General features: G+C 35.4%; 1 protein-coding gene across 22 annotated transcripts in view; it reads right to left on the reverse strand.

Moving 5' to 3' along the window:
* AFDN (afadin, adherens junction formation factor) overlaps nucleotides 1-17,934 on the reverse strand; it is a 115,582-nt gene that overhangs the window by 61,907 nt on the left and 35,741 nt on the right. For 12 of the 22 annotated variants that reach the window (XM_077175636.1, XM_077175645.1, XM_077175635.1 and 9 more), the window contains exons 3-12: nucleotides 17,778-17,893; nucleotides 16,082-16,245; nucleotides 15,481-15,641; nucleotides 14,348-14,505; nucleotides 9,810-9,921; nucleotides 9,237-9,404; nucleotides 7,823-7,867; nucleotides 3,640-3,734; nucleotides 2,647-2,909; nucleotides 1,078-1,147 (exon numbers count right to left, since the gene is read on the reverse strand). In XM_077175636.1, the coding sequence (XP_077031751.1) occupies nucleotides 1,078-1,147; nucleotides 2,647-2,909; nucleotides 3,640-3,734; nucleotides 7,823-7,867; nucleotides 9,237-9,404; nucleotides 9,810-9,921; nucleotides 14,348-14,505; nucleotides 15,481-15,641; nucleotides 16,082-16,245; nucleotides 17,778-17,893 (1,352 nt within the window). The remainder of the gene's footprint in view (nucleotides 1-1,077; nucleotides 1,148-2,646; nucleotides 2,910-3,639; nucleotides 3,735-7,822; nucleotides 7,868-9,236; nucleotides 9,405-9,809; nucleotides 9,922-14,347; nucleotides 14,506-15,480; nucleotides 15,642-16,081; nucleotides 16,246-17,777; nucleotides 17,894-17,934) is intronic. The other 10 variants (XM_077175638.1, XM_054630307.2, XM_054630306.2 and 7 more) reach the window with 3 other exon arrangements.

Below are 17,934 nucleotides of genomic sequence, written 5' to 3' on the forward strand. Positions count from 1 at the left end.
TGAAAAAAACTATATAATAAAGCCAGAAACTCTTATTCTGAGAAATTTTAAGACATTTTATTAGTTTACAAAGTTTCTGTTCTTCCTTCTAAAGTATCACTAAACTTCCTCTCAGAAGTAGGTGAAGAACACTTATAAGATAAAAGCACTACCCAACAGTACAAAGAAAGTAGAGAAACTGAATCAAAAGACTGTGGTAAGAAAACAAATAAGACTAAAAATACATTCAAAAGCTATCAGAGTTATTAATACCTACACTGCTACATTAATATCACTAAATAGTTACAAGTATTTCAGTTGTGTAATAGCAGAAATAAAACACAAAAGGGAATGAAGTTCTGTGAAGATTACTCCATTTCATACTGCTGAAATAATTCATTCTCTCATTTCATCTGAGGCATGTGATCATAGAAAGTAAGGCATTAACCATTGTGTCATTTACTCTGTTTGCTCTTGGAAAATGCAATTCTGACACAAAATCTATTAACAGAAAGTGCAGAAAGAAAGCATGAAAAGATTATCACCTCATAAAATGTTTATAATTATGACTGCAGAGACTGTTTAGTCAATGTGTGTACAGGAGCTCTACTGATGTCTAAAGTCACATCCATTAAATTTTAAAAGCGTTGTTAAATTAAAATTGAACACCCTTTCACATTTTATATAAAACATTTATTTACCCCATCACAAATGACAACAGCCATATGCTACACACACAAGGTAACAATGTACCAGTTCTAACAAGAATCTCTACCTGCACGTAATCTGCTTTCCAGAAGTCAGTTTGAGGAGAAACGACTTCATCTTCGGAGAGTTTCTCTTTCTAAAAATGTTACTACCCTTGACATGAGATGCATCCCCAATGCCAATACAAATGTAAACAAAAGGGTTTTGGGGAAAAAAAAAATAAACTAAATCTAAAATAACAATGCATATAATGTCTAAGCCCATCCACAAGGAAAAATAGCTGGGAAGACTGATGAATTGGCCACACTTCCCTAAATAGTACTGCTGTTGCAATTTTGATTTAACTTACACATGCTGTTATTTATTGCTAGCTTAGCCATAATACAATACCTTGCTTGCTGGTAATGCTGTTCCACTGTGAATATCTCCCTCCAGATCAAATGTGGTTTCCTGGACAGCTCTACAAGCAAGATAACATTTCCAGTATGTTTTAGAGATTATACTGTTCAACATTTAATAAACAAGGAACAGAGTAATTAAAATTACAGTTCAAGATTATACCATGTGTCCAGTTAATATTAACTTTTTTTAATACTATTACTTCTTCATATCAATAAAACCTAAAAATATATATACAGACAATTTCATTTGCAAAACCAGATTCATAGCTAATGATCCCAGTCAAGTGAGAAACCAGATTCATAGCTACTCTTCCCAGTCAAGTGAGAAAATAAAAATACACATTGCATTCACTACAATAGACTAGCTACAATTTTTTACTCAGGTCTTTAGTATTAAATGTACAACATAATGTAAATAACTCATAAATCATAGTCATGCATATTACTATTCTCCTTATTAAAGATTAAAAAAAAATTTGATTGTTCAAGCTGCAACAGCCCTTTGCCATAGATTTTATTGTCCAGATAAAGCTCTGCAATAATACAGTGCTTTCCAGTTGACTGTAAATCTGCAAGAGCACTTATCTATTGATGTGCAGGCTAAATGCAGGATGAACTCAAGATTTAAGCAAGAATATTACATGACAGCCACATGGCTGGAGGTCTTCCTGCAGACAGGGCCTACAAAAAGCACAGTGTCCTTCCATAAGAAAATACAGTGGAGAAAAAATAAAAATGCTTAAAGCATACATCTATATTAATTCAGCAGATAAGCTTCTTTTCCTAGGTATCTTTCATTCATCTCCAAGCCAATTTGTCACTTTTCTAAATAACATTATACAAAAATGTGTATATTAACAATAGTAGCCTCAGTTGGACTCAGAGAAGATGGAAAATAGGATGTTGCTTTTTCCCCTGCTATACAAACTGATTTTAAGATTGTTTCTTCTGAGTATTTCTATAGCCATTGAACAAAACACCCGAACCCCTATGAGTCACAATATCCATGATCAGTATTTTTATTATGTACCTATCAAAAATATAAATGAGAAACAACAGAGTACACTTCTGGACTGTCAGTCCTTGCAACACAGAAACCAGTGAGTAAGCAATCACACTACAAAAAGTGTTTGTTATTTTGAGACATATAGTTCCCTATCTTAACAGTCTCATGATTACTTCACTTCCTAATCCTTTCAGTGGAATTTTGAAAGTTGTTATCTGAGAAAAAACAAAAACCAGATCTCTGAAAACATTCAGCAACTTCTTGACTTTTCCTGGAGCTTGGATGAACTATGAAATACATGAAAATAAGGCATTATAGTGTTTTTCAGACAGAAGTGAGCATGAGGAACACTTATTTGAATACTTCATAATGAAAAAGACACTTGCTAATCCTACATAAAATCACAAGGTGGAGCTCAAGTATTAAAAGTATATACTTAACACTTAAATGAGTTTACACACTAGTCCCTGGCCATTTATAATGCTTTCATTATGTATTTTTTCCCAAGGCTCTCCTTCTAACCTCAAGAGGATGAAAATAAATTTTACTCACCCAGTTTTGTGTCTTGGACCTTTGACCATAAGACTTGCATCAGTAGATCTTTTGGAAATAATATGGTCCTGAGTAGGATCCACAAACTTAAATACATGAGAAGACCCAAACTGAACCTTCATTCCACTTTGCAGCATGGTGGTTTCTGAAATACGCTGACCTTCCACATAGGTTTCAGCATCAATGCTTCTCGGGGTTACAGTAACAACTCCATCCATATTAGTGAGGTCACAGTGATGAGGCTGAATTCCTGGACCAAATAACTGGGAATAAAATTAATTAACATAGAATAAATTTAATTATACTGCAGCAGAAATAAAAAACCAAAGACTAAGACGTAGCTACACCTATTTACAGACTGGTTATTTAAATTTGATTATGAATTTACAGAGATGAGTGGTACTAAAATCAGTGAGTTTCACTTCATTTTTCAATGCAACAAGAATAATAAAACATATTTAACTAACATGTGCAGCAGACATCTCTTAATGAAAAACTTTTCACTGATTCAGTCATATACTGTTTTCTTCCACTTGCTGTTTTATATGCAATCTCACAGTGCAATTAATTATAAATCAACTAAATGCACTGACATGGATCCAGGCTACTGTAAGAAACTCCCTGGCATGAACTTCATACAAATATGCTTGTTTTATACTCTTAAAAAATCCTACCTCAATGGGATTGAGACTAGGACTTGAAAGCCATTAAGCAGTTACAATAACACTGATACATACTTTTTGATCCAGTTACAAAAAAGAAAACCCCTTAAAAAATAACAATTTGACTTAAAATAATAAAACCCTTCTCTTAAATCAAAAGTGCAACTAAATTAAAACAGATAATTGTTACCATTAATACAAAATTTCAGCAATATTTTACCCTTCAAACTTTGAAGCATATTTACAGAATATTTTATTAAGACTCCACAATGACACGTAACACAGCAGAGACCAGATCAGTACTGTAATGTGAGTCTGCTTTTTTCCATACCTGAATGGAATTGTCGTCAAATTTTTCAGTTCCAACTTCAGTGACACTTAATTGTAGACGATAGAGCTTTGGCTTATCTCTGGAGTCAGAACCATCTGTACAGCAAGTGACAAATATTAATTTGTAAGTTAATAAAGTTCAAATATTCACACAGTATTTCTACATTTACTGCAACTTAGTCAGAATGGCAATGTTTGCAAAAAAAAGAAAACCCGAGTGACATTCTTTCAAGATTGTAGGGAACTTGGTTGTTCCTCATAATGTAAGAACCCTGAAAGTAGAGAAAGCCTACTTGAAGCAGCTGTTTACTACAAATGCAAAGAATAAAGTAATTAAGAACTACTATTCTGAACACACTGTGAAAAACCTTTTCTATTTCCTTAGTACTTTAAGCAATGCAACAGTTTTTGTATATCTCTAAGATTTTATATGGGTATACCAGTATGGGTTTAGAAGATAAAGAAAATAAAACACCTTCAGATCCCACATTAATAGCATCTACTGACCTTACTAAAGTGCACGTTATCAGCAAAATCTGCTGTCAAGTGATCCACATACCAAACTTTCTAATTCATCAGATACTGAACTAGAGCAATATTAAAAGACAATCCTACAAAATGTTTACCTATGATATTTAGTCTTAATATACAGGACTTTAGCACTTCTGGCCTTATCTTTATAGTTCCATTGACCTATCTTTTCATCTCACAGAAAATTAGGTAAAAAATAAAGTCCAACTTCCTACTCCCCTCAGAAAAATGCTGGACATACAAAGTGTGCACAATTTAGCTGATGCCTTCACAGGCTAACACAAATGGGTTTTGTCATACATATAAATCCTCTCCACTTCCCAGAAAATCCTACAACTTTAAATATGAGCAGAAACTGAAATAATACTGTCATTTCTAATTACTCTCCAATCTCCTCTCCAAAGCAAAGTAAAAAGACAGGCTGCAAGACAAAGAATGTCTTACCTGTGGAAATGAACAATGATTTTAAGTCATTTCCAAAAAAGCAATAGAGAATATTATTAAAGCCATGGCACATACATTGATATTGTCTGCAGTAGGCTACTAGTTATCTTCAAATTTTTATGTGAAAGAATATAAACAGAAGCTCTATAAATCTAGTTGTAAACTCCCAGAACACCTTGTATTAAAACCACAGCACTAGATACAAATGCAATTTTTCCTCCACAAGAAGGAGAAAATTTTAAGGAGTTATTCAGAGTTATTTGGGTTATTTGTTGTACTCCATCAGTATTAAAAGCCAATTTCTACAGTAAAAGGTATCTTAATCTTGAAGATAATTACAACAACTCCTAAGAATGATTAAAGGTCTTTTTGTTCCAGGGGAGAGACGCAGGAGGGAAGGATAGTTGTGTTATACTACAGTGTAAAGTGTATTTCCTGTTTTCCAACAGCTGAACCTCACCTAAATGGTACTTGGAATGCATCCCTTATAAGTCACTGCAGCAGGATAGATATTCTGCTATACCTATGGTGAAGGCCCTACTCCCTAGGCCACCAGAGTCCACAAAGGCTGATCTTAGAAAATGATGCACTACAAACAGATTTCATCACTTGATTTATGCACTTAAGAGTCACCATTCACATTTTAAATAGTAATGTTATAAAAAAAGCCTGCAGTGAACAAAAGTGAATAATCACTGTAAGGACATCAAGTTTATAACACAAACACGTATTTTTTAAACAATAAAAAAAAAACAAGACAGGGCACTATTCATGGATATATATTTTCAATGTGATACTTCACCACCAAAAGGTGAATCCTACACCACTTTGAAAATTATAACTTCAATTGATTTCACTGGTCCAGTGCTTGAAACAATGCTAGGAAATAGTAATGACTTAGCACAGACCAAAACAAATGATGACAATCAGCTCACAGAAAACAAGTAAGCCCAAAGTTGAACAAAAATGGTCACACAATGGACTTTACCTATTGAGATAAAATAGTTTAGTCTTAGTTTAAGTCTACACTTTTAAAGCATATTTCCTCTACAAGTTCCTAACTACTAAGGGTTTAAATACTAATAAGCTTAGCAGATGGTTGGGCAGATCTGAAACACCATGTTGAATTCAGGAGATAATTCTACTCTTAAATTTCAGACAAGATATGCACTTCCAGCAGAAAGAGCCAATAGTAATTTTTTTTTTATTGTAACAGACAACAAACTCATGTGAAAAAGTATTACACATACTACAGTTCTGTTCTCAGAAAGAAGCTTAGCCAGGAAGGCCCCTGGTCAAGGCTTTCCACTTCTCCAACTTTCTGCAATTCTTCTGTCCAAGTTGCTATACCTCGATTTCCTCCACATCTCCCACTGCTATTTGTTCTACAGCTCAAAGGAGCTCTTTTTTTGTGATGAAGCAAGGAAAAAAGCCTTATGGGGTTGCCTTTTTATTTTTTATGTATGCTTTGGAATTTTAATTTCAGGTTTGTAGAATCTGAGGCTCGCATCTGAAAATATGGGGGTTTGCTATTTTTCTCAGCCTTTAAATATTATGGTTGTACAACTGAAGTTATTAACATTCCTGAACTCATCAAAACCATATTCACAGATAGGACAGACAGAATCAGCTATTCAAAGTGCTGCTGAATGTCATTTCAGTCTACCCAGTCTATTTCTATTACTATCAGATTCATCTCAGTTACTGCTTCATTCACATGACTTGGATACAGTGACAATGCTGACTGCCACATGTACAGCCACAAGCTACTGAAGTGCATCATCTACCATACAGAATCTAATCTTCAGTCAATGAAACAGTGGTACAAACAGCAACATCAGCAGCTGTGGAGAAGTGGAAAAACTGGACATAATTCACTAGCAAACTTCATGAATTTGTGCAATTGCACAGGGCATGAAAGTGAGTCTGCTAGGTTCTTCTGCAAAAATATAAACAGCCTCTGTTTTGACAGGAGGACATTTCTACTGGAGTTATTTCTATAATAAATAAAAGTATTCTAAAGTGCTTTTTTTCCAAAGACACAGTCTGACTCAGAGTATGAAGTCCTCTTTTTCACACACTGAGATAAAAATTTAAAAAGCTATCTTTTTTTTTCTCTCCAGTGACATGCAACCAAATTTCAAGCTTCCTAGTTAATGGTCAAGTGTTCCTGCAGAGCCCATCCATGATTTTTAGTTCAGCACACTCTATGAAACCTTTCTGCTCTCTGGAATAACAATGTTAACAAAACCGAAGTCCAAATTCAATTCACATAATGGAGCACTGGACACAAGTTTGAACACAGTTCTTTAAACCCCAGTACTGCACTCCACAACCATAAAGGAAAGGGTGAGCAGTGCTGAGAACCACAAGTAGTTCTTCTACAGCAGTCTAGAAAATAAAGTGAGGAAACAGGGGAAAAAAGTAATAAAAAAATATTTTGGCAGACATTTCACAATGAAAAGAGAATGGCTTTGTATTCTTGTTTAATCGGTCAAACCAGAACACCTCTGCACATTACTCTAAACTCTAAGGAGAATTGAAGATCCATAATGATTTGTACATTAGGCTATCAATTTTGAACACTACAGAAAATGAACAAGTCTCTGCTGTCTGAAGTGCTAAATCTTTGACATACACCACTAATGTCAGACAAACCAGGCATCAGAAACACCAAAGGATGTTATGGAACACCACAGAGTAGAAAACGAAGTAATTTTGCCAGGGGTCAAAACACTGTTTCCCATAAAAATCATCACAGACTTCATCTACTGTATCAACAGTCAAATACTGAAAAGGACAGCTAAGTTCCATGCCATTTACCTAATAACCATTTTAACTATGAATTCTGCAAGCAGCTGGATCAAAGAACTTTTAGTTCTGCTACAACACTGCTTGTAAACCACCCTCTGAAATTTAGCTGTTAACTGTAGCTGGAAGGTTGAACTCTGGATAACAGCATATTCATGACCTAGTTGATGTTTGTTCACCAATCAAATAATTAAAATAATTAAATGGCAACTAGCAAACAATTAAAATAATTAAATGGTAACTAACAAAATAGATAACTACATCACAGAAGCAATCCCTTGGAAAAAAACCCTTAAGATAAATAAGATAGTCCTTCATTTGTCATAAAGAAACTCAAGATTTATAGTCAGAGAAGTTTTTAGTGGCTAATGAGAGAACAGTATCAAATGCAGCGTTACCTTCGTAAGTGTGATAGTTGTAGTAGGCAAAGTGATTCCTTCTCCCTGGGGTTAGAAACACATGCAGAGGACCCAGGTGAAGGCAGCACCAGCAGAACAGATACCATGCAGAACATGCGGAGGAGGGCAAGAAAAGAAAAGACAGGAAAGGGTGAAACTGTAGCCAGACAACACCTATTCAATTTATAAGGATGAAGTTCATTAAACTTTCAATTTTAGAAACTGTGCAGAATATAAAGACATCAGTACTAGAAAGCTACTGAATGAAACAATCCTTATTGTTTAGAGAAGTGATAACAAGCTGTTAGAAGAAGAACACGAACAACAGGTCAGTCCCACAGGCAATGTGTGAAGCTCAGCACATAGCACTAACACCTGCAGCACTGCAGATTGGGTTTACTCTCTCTGTTAATGGGCATCTCGAGCCACTGCCTGAGAACATTTTAATGATAAAGCACCAAATCCCACAGAGTAAGAGAATAAGAAAAGAAATCAACAGTACTATTAAAAGAACTCAAAATATTAATATGGAAACCAAACCTCAATCTACAGAACATGACAGTACGTTTCATATATTCTGTGTATTGATAATTTCATCTGGATTCAAAACAAACAACAAAAAAAATTCCCACAGTATTTGACCATAAATTTAACCTTTTTTTGCAGTTCTGATCCAGCAAAGGTTTCAGCACCAATTTCCAGCCTTGCTTCCCAAAAGGTACACAACCAGACTTCAAACTGTAACATTTACTTGAATATCTGAGTGTACTCAGGTTACACTTAATAGGAAAAAGAGCTGTATCTAACTCCATCACCAAAAATAAAAGTCCATATCCAAATCTATAAACATGAGGATGACAGAAATTAAGACCATAAATCATGTATGTTTTATCAGTAGTTGTGTATACACAATCACCCCAGCTGTTCCTAGATCATAAAATTAGTTGCAAATTACCACAAAGCCCAGCAAGTTCCAATTATGCCAAAATAAAACTCAGCTTGGTAGTGATTAGAAAGTTCTATATAGGCTGAAAAATGTTTCACATCTAAGTTTGATTCATGTTCTTGTCCTGTTAAAAAATGTGATTTTCCACGTATGGCACTGTCAAATACCACGTATGCTACGATGTACTTGTGAACGTAAACAGAATCAGATCTAAGCTTAGTAAATAATTTCTCCTTTTTTTCCACTCCAAACATTTGCTGCTAAGATTTTGATATTACAGCAAGACGCACCTCTACCTTTAGAACTGTAACCTCCAATTCAGAATCTGACATCAGAAGAAGAACTCATGTGGCACAGACTTCCTGCCACACAGAGTTCCTTGTGCTTACAAAGAATGTCTTATTTTTGAAAAATCCAAATGACTATACAATAATGTAACTTAGCTTATTAGATAGCCAGAATTCTTACCCGGGCTTAATTCTACCAGGTATGGTAGTTTCTCAGGAGGAAGGCAAGAGCCATAGCCAGACCCGTCAACTCTTTCCTTCCCCTTCAATGGCTTTCCATCAGCTATCTTCCTGGTTTTCTTTGGGACATAATCAGGAGGCCGCCTTTTCAACTGAAAGACCAGTATTCCTAAAACACAGTATTAATCATCCTTTGAGTCACACTACCACTGCATAAGCACACAACCAACATCTATTAATCTGCAAGTGTCCTGTAGGATTACTTTCAGCTTCCTAAATTCCTGTCACTTCTTTAGAATAGTTTTAACTTAAAAATAACTACACACAGATTAAAAGCATACTACAGTATAGTGAATAATTTAGAAAATTTGGGACAAAATGCAAAACCTTTCTACCACCTAATGGTGTAATAATACAAACAGTGCATAATGAAACAGTAAATAACTCTAATACTCCCTAGTGTCCAAAACCAAAACACACTAAAATATATGTTAGAATTTCTTCCTTTACAGGGGCTCCACAACACGGATTACAACCCAAGGCACAAAAATATCTTAAAGGTTTTTGGACATACCTTTATCACTAGGCCACTCCCTGAATATCTGCAGTGGACACTCATCATCATCAAGAATAGTTTCTTTAGCACCTTTATCATCAGAGTGCTGAGCACCAGGAGGCAGCATGACCTAAAAAAGAATTATCAGTTTTCAGAGCTGTTAGTGGACAATTAGAACATTCAAGGGTATATTCTCTGATAACTTTTTTGCATGTGTTATTTATAACAAGAGATAAGGCCAAAGAATTCAGTAACTTGGAATGTATTTTGTTTCCAAGATTTTCTAACACTCCTCTCTCGCCTCTTGCTACAGTTAAATTGCACTTCCTAGAATACCAAGTAAGTCTAAAAAGCAAAGAACAGCAAGTTACACTTAAAGTATGCAAGATTTTCTTTCAGTAAAAAAGTTATTTCAACTTCTCATCAGCTAAGAGAAAAAAAAAATCTGTGGAGATGATAAGTCAAAAAACAAAACTGAACTCTCCATTATTATTTCACACACTGGAATCAGCATTTCATTTTGCTAATGCCATTCTGCTATATGTAACATATATATATCTTTAGAAAAGACACAGCAAAGACTATGTTACACCTGCTGCATCCTTGTCTTACCCAAAATTTACCTGTTCTACACAAGGGACTAAGGGTACAACTGGAGCATTTCACACAACTGCTTTCATGCTGCCTAGCTCTAAGGAAGAAACAAAACCAAGAATACTTTTGGGACAGAACTGCAGACTGTTGCTACCTTTTCCAGCTATATCCTTACAAGGCAGAGGAAGGGGGAAACTTTGATTCATGAAATCTGATCTTAGAGGAGACACAGCCTGTAATTTCATGCATTACTGCTCCCCACAGAGATCAAGAACAAGTAACAATGACAGGCAGTATTACAGTTATTAAAGACAGATCTTTCAAAGCTGAATCAAAAAATAAAATAAAATATGTTGTACTCCCACACTTGTAATCCTAATAATGTTATTTAAATTCATAGACAGTTCTATTTTAAACAAACTACTCCAAATTATTCCCATCTCTGAACGATGACCAAGGTAAGGCCTTCTGAAGTGATGTAGCCATTGGCTACAGCATCCTACTACACTGCAGCCCTCTAGAGACTTTGCACTCTCATTTGTTCCCTCCTTTCCACACCCATTTCTGTGTTAACCAAGTTCTCACAGATCTACCTCAAACATCTTTTCATCTTCTTCCAGGCAGGAAACAACTACATTTAAGATTAAAAGTATGCAATCCCTAAACCATTTTCTATGCAAAACATGGCTAAACATAGGACTAATTAAATTATCTTTAATTAGATTTTCAAATAGACAAGATATTATAAAAGAAGGAAAACATTAAAATGTATAAAGCAGAGGGAAACAGAAACACATCTACACTCAAACCTTATCCTGCCAAACTGCTCTATTTCACATCTCAGATTTTAAAAACAATTACACATACAGGATAATTAGGGTAACACTGTGTTTCAAGCTATGTTCAAGAAGCAACAATCTTAAAATTCCGAAGCCCTTGAGACAGAAGGTAGCTAGTTACAAAGCACGAAATACATGCAATACCAGGACCTGACCAATACTGGAAACCAAAGAAAAACCAAATGCAGGGAAACATGCAGAAAATACAAGCTAAGAAATTTAAATGAAGACCACAGCAACTTCAGACTTAACTTTCATAACATTTGTTGGAATAAACAAGTAAGAGAAGGCATGTATTTGAGTATTAAGCCTCCTGTCATAATAACTAGAGATCAAATTATCAGACCCATCCTTAAAAAAAGTCTCACATGAGAACACCCCATGCTGCAACAGGTCTTCAATAAGCTCTTCTGTAATTCTAATGTTTAAGTAAAAACCCTCATATCTATAGTATATTTGAGTATATCTGCTTATCATGATTAATCTACAGTTTTCCTTACAAGCAGGGAATGCAGGTTCCGTGCATGCCCCTACTAAAACAAACAAACAAACAAACAAACAAAACAAAAAAAAAACACAAAAAAAAGAAAACCTAAGAAAACAACAGCAACAACACCAGAAAAATCTACAAAATCCCCTAATGGATCTTGCTAAAATACTTAATGTCTTATGTCTGTAACAACTGATTCTCAAAAAAACCCATTAAAACTACTCACCAAATGCATAGTTTTGCTTGACATTACAAGAAGTTATTTATGCCTCACCCTCAAGTAAAAAATAAGTGCATGCTAAAAACAAAAGTCTAATCAAGATTCTGCTTTCAAGAGTTAACTGGTTTGCTGCATGCCTGGAGTCTAGTGCCCTGAGGGAATATGCACAGGTAGTTTGGAAGACTGTCTAATTAATTTGACATCTTCAGAGAAGTGCAGTGAACCCCACATTACTCAGGGAGACTCAAACCAAGCAAACTGAAACAAACAAAATGCACACATTGGAACAAACTGGTGTCTACTTGCTTACACAGAAAAGCACTTTAGAACCAGGAATAAAGGTACAGCCTGATACACTGCAAACCAATGTATGAAAGCAGATAACCAATAGGAAAATGCCATTTACAATAGAAGTTGTCAAAAATGTTATGAAAAAGTCTTACAATGTTTATCTTTCAACTGAAACTTCAGGAGTGATCTTTTTACAGGTATTATTACTTATACAGCCTTATAATGGTCTTGTCCTGTAACTTAAAATTCATCTTAATAATTAAGTAAATGTCAACTGCTTAAATCTTCAGAGAAGACACTGTACCTGGCACTCAAAGAGAACAAAATGTTTCAAAATCCCAACCAGTAAGAAACTGAACTTGTATGTTCCTGATAATAGCTGATAATAGCTGAACTTAGCAAAATGTAAAGAATAAGAACATGTGCAGGACCTGTCTAACACAGAGTACCATAAAGTGCCAGAAGAACAGGGGCAAAAGCCAACCCAGGGACAGAGAATAGCTGTGAGACTTCAGTACAAAGGGAGTGCCGCTGGATAAATTTAGTGTTGCATTTCTGAGTTTCCAAAAAAGACAACAGTGATTAAAGACACATCAGGCTAATTCTTGGGTATTTTTATGTTTCAAGCAAGGAAAGCAACTTTATAAAACATCAGGAAAAAAGTAGATTTTAAAATCTAGATTTAAAATACTCAACTTGATGAATAAAAGAAGAATTAACATATTAAAAGCCAAGCACTGTATCAGCACTGTATTAAAAGCCAAGCACTGTATCACTGTATCAGAGGATGGCCAAGCAGATTTTAGCCAACTACAACAACTTACTGTGGGCAAATAAGGTGTCCTATACTTAAAGAGAAACAGATCTGCTATTGGTCAGTGCAGACCATTCCTGTATGTCAAATGTAAACATAACCACACAACTGACACCAGTTCAGACACACTGTATGAAGATGTGTTACTCAGGAAACACAAAATATTTTCCAGAAGTACTTCCCAAAAAACTAATATAAAAAAAATTTCTTTTGCAGCAATGACTTCATTAACCTTTGCCAAGATCAAAGCAAGGTTCCCCAGACTATTTTCTACATTAAACATCCCCACACAAGATCAGAAAATAGGATCTAAGGGGGAACACCACCATTACAAAAAGAGTAACTTTCAACAGTTTCCTGGGTAAAGGTGCAATTAGTACAATAAATTCCCTAATACTCAAAGATTTTTTAATTTTTTAGCTCAGGCATCATAAGTCTGATCTAAGCAGAATGAAGTAAAACTATCTTCCAAATTTAGTCTCAGTGTCTCTGCTGTAGCCGATGATTCTCCCAAACCACCACAGTATTGTAAGAAACAAATTTTTTCCCATTTTTCCAACATTTTAAGGAGCGAAAATGCAAGTTTATTAGACAAGTCATAGCCAAAAATGTAATCAAACACTGGACTCAAAAAATATTGTTTTCAAGCCTCACTGTTCTCCCTGAGAAGACAACATGGTCAGAAGTTTGTAATCTTTAATCAGTACTGCCCATGGGACTTTCTGATTAAAGCCACATCTCTAAGAAATAACAATTCTATGCAATTCATTTAGAACTCCTAAAATAATTAAATTTTGAAATTAAGAGCGCCACTTTAATCTTTTCTGATTTGTAGTGAGGGTCAGCTACCACAGCAAGGTTTAAGGAAATAGCACACAACATACATCTTTTACAATGGAGGTCACCTCAGCATTTCCACTTCAGAGTGGACACTCTTAGTTCAGGGAAATAGTTTTGTGCACAGATTTAGGTATCCACAGGATGAACTATTAGCTTATACATCTGTCAATCACCAGCACATTTAGTGGTATAAAACCCATAAAAGTGCCCAATGAAGAAATATGCCATTTTCAGTATTAATGTTTTCCTGTACAGCAAGCAAAACAACTGGAAGAATAAAGTTTTAAAAACAAAAAACCTGATATGTCACTTCACAATTCCTGAGGCTGTTAGATTTGGGGGGGGGGGGGGGGGGTGGAATTTAGTCACAGAACTCACTGAGTCATTCCATTTAGCTTGGAAGCTACTGCAAGAAAAAAAAAAACAATCAAACATGAAATGTGAGAAGATTGTGTTTTAGTAACTTACACGAGCAATACAATAATCCTTGGGATTTTCTTTTTCCAGGCCATATTTTTCCAGTGCTTCAATAACTGCAAAGTCTGCAGTATCTGTAGTGGACAGCAGGATTGTCTTGTACGGTATATTTGGTTTTAAACTGTCTGCATAAATTCTCAGCGTCCCACCTTGGAAACCAAACAGAATTAACAATGCAACCACAGAATAAAACGACAGACATGAAGTAATTCATTATGTTTCTAACAGAATATAAGAACAAACCCTTTCAGAAATAACTTCATTACTCTACTAATAAAAGACAAATTATGTAATATCCCCAAAATAGATTTATCTCTCCACTGGTAAAAATCTCCAGTGATATTTCTGTAATTTATCTAATGAAGTGTCTTCCTAATGTTTCACCATGCTTAGTATTACATGAAGTTAAAATGAAATAATGTCAATGACTGGTTGATGAACAGACCTTTACCATCTTGTCAGGAAGTCTGTGCTGACCTCCCCTTTCTTTAAAAAGCCCATTTAAGATTTCCTTCAAGACAATGCTTTCTACACCTCTAACTCTTTCTTCACTACTCTTCCATGAACAGATAATAATTTCAGATTTTAGCAGTTCTAACATAGCTTCACTTGCTGTTTTCTAACGGTGTGTATACAATCATTGTTATGTCCCCATTGCATGAATGAGAAATACTTAATCACTATTATTCACAAGATCTACCAGAATCCCTTAGGCAGAACAATCAGTCCTTTATATCCTTTATTTACGCTACTGATTGAATTTTCTATCAGGTCATTCAGCTCATTCTTAGTACAGGGAATGTCAGTTATCTCAGCCAACCTCTTCAGTTTGCCAGGCTAAGCAAATCCTTCCTTTTTCCCAGTTTAGCACTACTGTTAGCAAGCTCAATGAGCACAGTCTCTCTCAATCTGCCCACCACTGAAAGCTTTGACTTGCACTCACAATGGAACATCCCCCTGTGGAATCCTACCTTCACAAACCCTTTGTTCAGTTACACACCAGATAAACTAGCCATGTGCAAAAAATGTTGCAGAAAGCAAAAGTCAAATTTACAGGAGTTGCTGGCCTTAAGAATATGCTCTTGGTAAAATGTTTATAACTTAACCAGAAGAACTTCAACTACCTGAGTCTGGCCTGCCATCAGAACTGCGAAACTCCTGCATTCTCTTCTCTAGTTTTTGCTGTCGCCGCCGTTTCATTACCACCTCAGGATTGGATATTGTGCGAGTGAAGCTGGTCTCAGGCATATCTTTGTAAACCTCAGCTGCAAGGCGAAAATTCTCACTGCCAAGTTAGTTTAAATAAAAAGAATGTCATTAAGAGCTTAAAATAGATACATCCTTATTATTTCACATAGGATAAAAAAGCAACAGGATTCATAGACACAGGAGCTCATTTAAGTTATTTTAAGATGGTTTCTACATGAATTTCACTTTTGCTACAGTTAATGCCATTCATATACCCATGCTCACCTGATATAAATTTAAGGACTACTAGCTGCTAGTTTTTAAAGAAAACAAGAAGTCTTCTACCTCTTAAACACGGGGACAGGAGGAAAGACACTAAAGAAACTTTACATACTCCTAACTTTATTATGATTTCCAATACTGCAAAGCATGGGAAAGCTGAGTTAGCATATGTTTGCAAGTCACACTTTTTCTTTTGCAAATGCACTTAAAAACAACTATCATTTAAGTTTTAAAAAATAAGTTAAAGCCACTTACATATCATCCCCATGAAGAAGTCTATCATCTTTATCTGACGCTTGTCGCAATGCCTCTTTTTCACGCCTCTTTTTTTCCTTTTTTTCTTTTTTTGAGAGAGTTCGCTTGAAATTCTGAATTACTCCCTCTTTTTCTTGTTTTTCAGGCCCATTACTCTGAGCTTTCTGAAATAAATGAGTTTAAAACAGCTTCCATCAATTTCAATCCAAAGAAAAGTTAGCATTGGTTTTAACTTTGCAGATGAACCTGTTTAAGATACAGTATCATTGACCCAAAGCCAACACTCCAGGCAACAACACTCCATTACACAGCGATGGGACTAATGCTCTCAAGGGAAACACAGAGAAGGCAAATGTAATGTCATGTTCCCAAGAAGGTATGAACTAATTGTACCCAACCAAGTGAATAAACTGCAGATTTTTACTTAAATAATGCCTGCTATCTACTTGGCCTCAAAAGATTAACTGAAGCTGCAAAAGAAATTTTTGCTTCTGAGTAAAAATACTCTGTAACAGTGCTGTGCTTAATCTGCTTTCAAGGCAACTGTGTTGGAGCACCAGATAAGAATAAACTGCAGACGGAAAAACATTACAGAAGACTTTTGCCCAGTGGTATATTTTTCCAAGTTGTCATTCCAGCATTGTCTTCCTCAATTCCTGCTCCTTGCATACACAAGATACCTGTAATCCTAGGCTCATTTGCCTTCTGTAAAGATTACAGAGCATGAGAGAAAGAAGATGCAGATTTTCTCATTTCTATCAGGAAGCAAAGAACATAGAGAAGGAAAATTGCAAATCACTTAATTCAATTAATAGGAATAGCAGGGTTGGTACACATAGTGCAAGGCATCATTAAGTTTCCCTTCCGCCCTGTAACATGGATGTATCCTGTAGTCAAATGCCCAGTACAAGCTCACATCTCTGTACCCAAAGCACTTCTAAAATTAACAAGCTCCAGTTCCAAAAGCAAAGGAAATTTAGTGCTAAGCACAAGATCAAAAACTTGCCTTAAGATAGCCCACACTGAATAGCATGTTTTCCATAGCTATAGGCAAACAAGCTACATATAATATATATGATTATATGACTTCAGGAGCCAAAGTCTAATCTAATTTAATGTTTAAATTGCTAATATTAAAGCAAATTTTTGTACAGCTGATGTCGGCAGCTCATTCATTTTGCATTTGTAAGAGAAAAAAATAATCAAAAACCAAAAAAGCAAAACCAAACCAAATCAAAAAACCCTGCACAAAAACAAAAAGTCTTCCATCATTTTTTTCAAGAAACAGAATGTTACCTAAGGAGGTAATAATTTTTAGCTCTTTAACTCCCCCTGCCATTCCCTTTTAAAAGCTTTGCAAGAGACAGGATTACCTCCTGGTATGTGGCACCATATACTATTTGAGGTATTTTTCAAGTCATCATAATAGAACAAATCAAACTCTAAGTTCTCTTAGCATGCTCCAGTACTAGACAGCTACATGGATCACAGCATCACCAGCCATCTAAAGATAACAAAAGAGCTTTGTTGCAAAGATGCACTTCAAGTATTTAAAAATACTTGCTCCAGATATTGAAGGTCATGAGCAGCAGTTGTTTTCAGAAATTAGAAAAGTGAAAGTTATGTTTTCCTATATAAGCAAACCCCAGAGATTTCAAAAGTGCTGTTAGCACTAGCATGCTCTGTAGAGACCCACCTTTGGAGGAAGTGTATCATTTTCATTCTTGAGGACAAACCTTCCCTCGCGATCATCTTTGTTCCAGTTTAACTGTACAACAAGAGGCTTCTCATCCACATCTAATCTTCTTTCTTCTTCAAAAAAATGAAAAGCAGAAACAATTACTTGGTATCTC

The sequence above is a fragment of the Agelaius phoeniceus genome, chromosome 3 (assembly GCF_051311805.1).
Source record: "Agelaius phoeniceus isolate bAgePho1 chromosome 3, bAgePho1.hap1, whole genome shotgun sequence".
NCBI lineage: Eukaryota > Metazoa > Chordata > Aves > Passeriformes > Icteridae > Agelaius > Agelaius phoeniceus.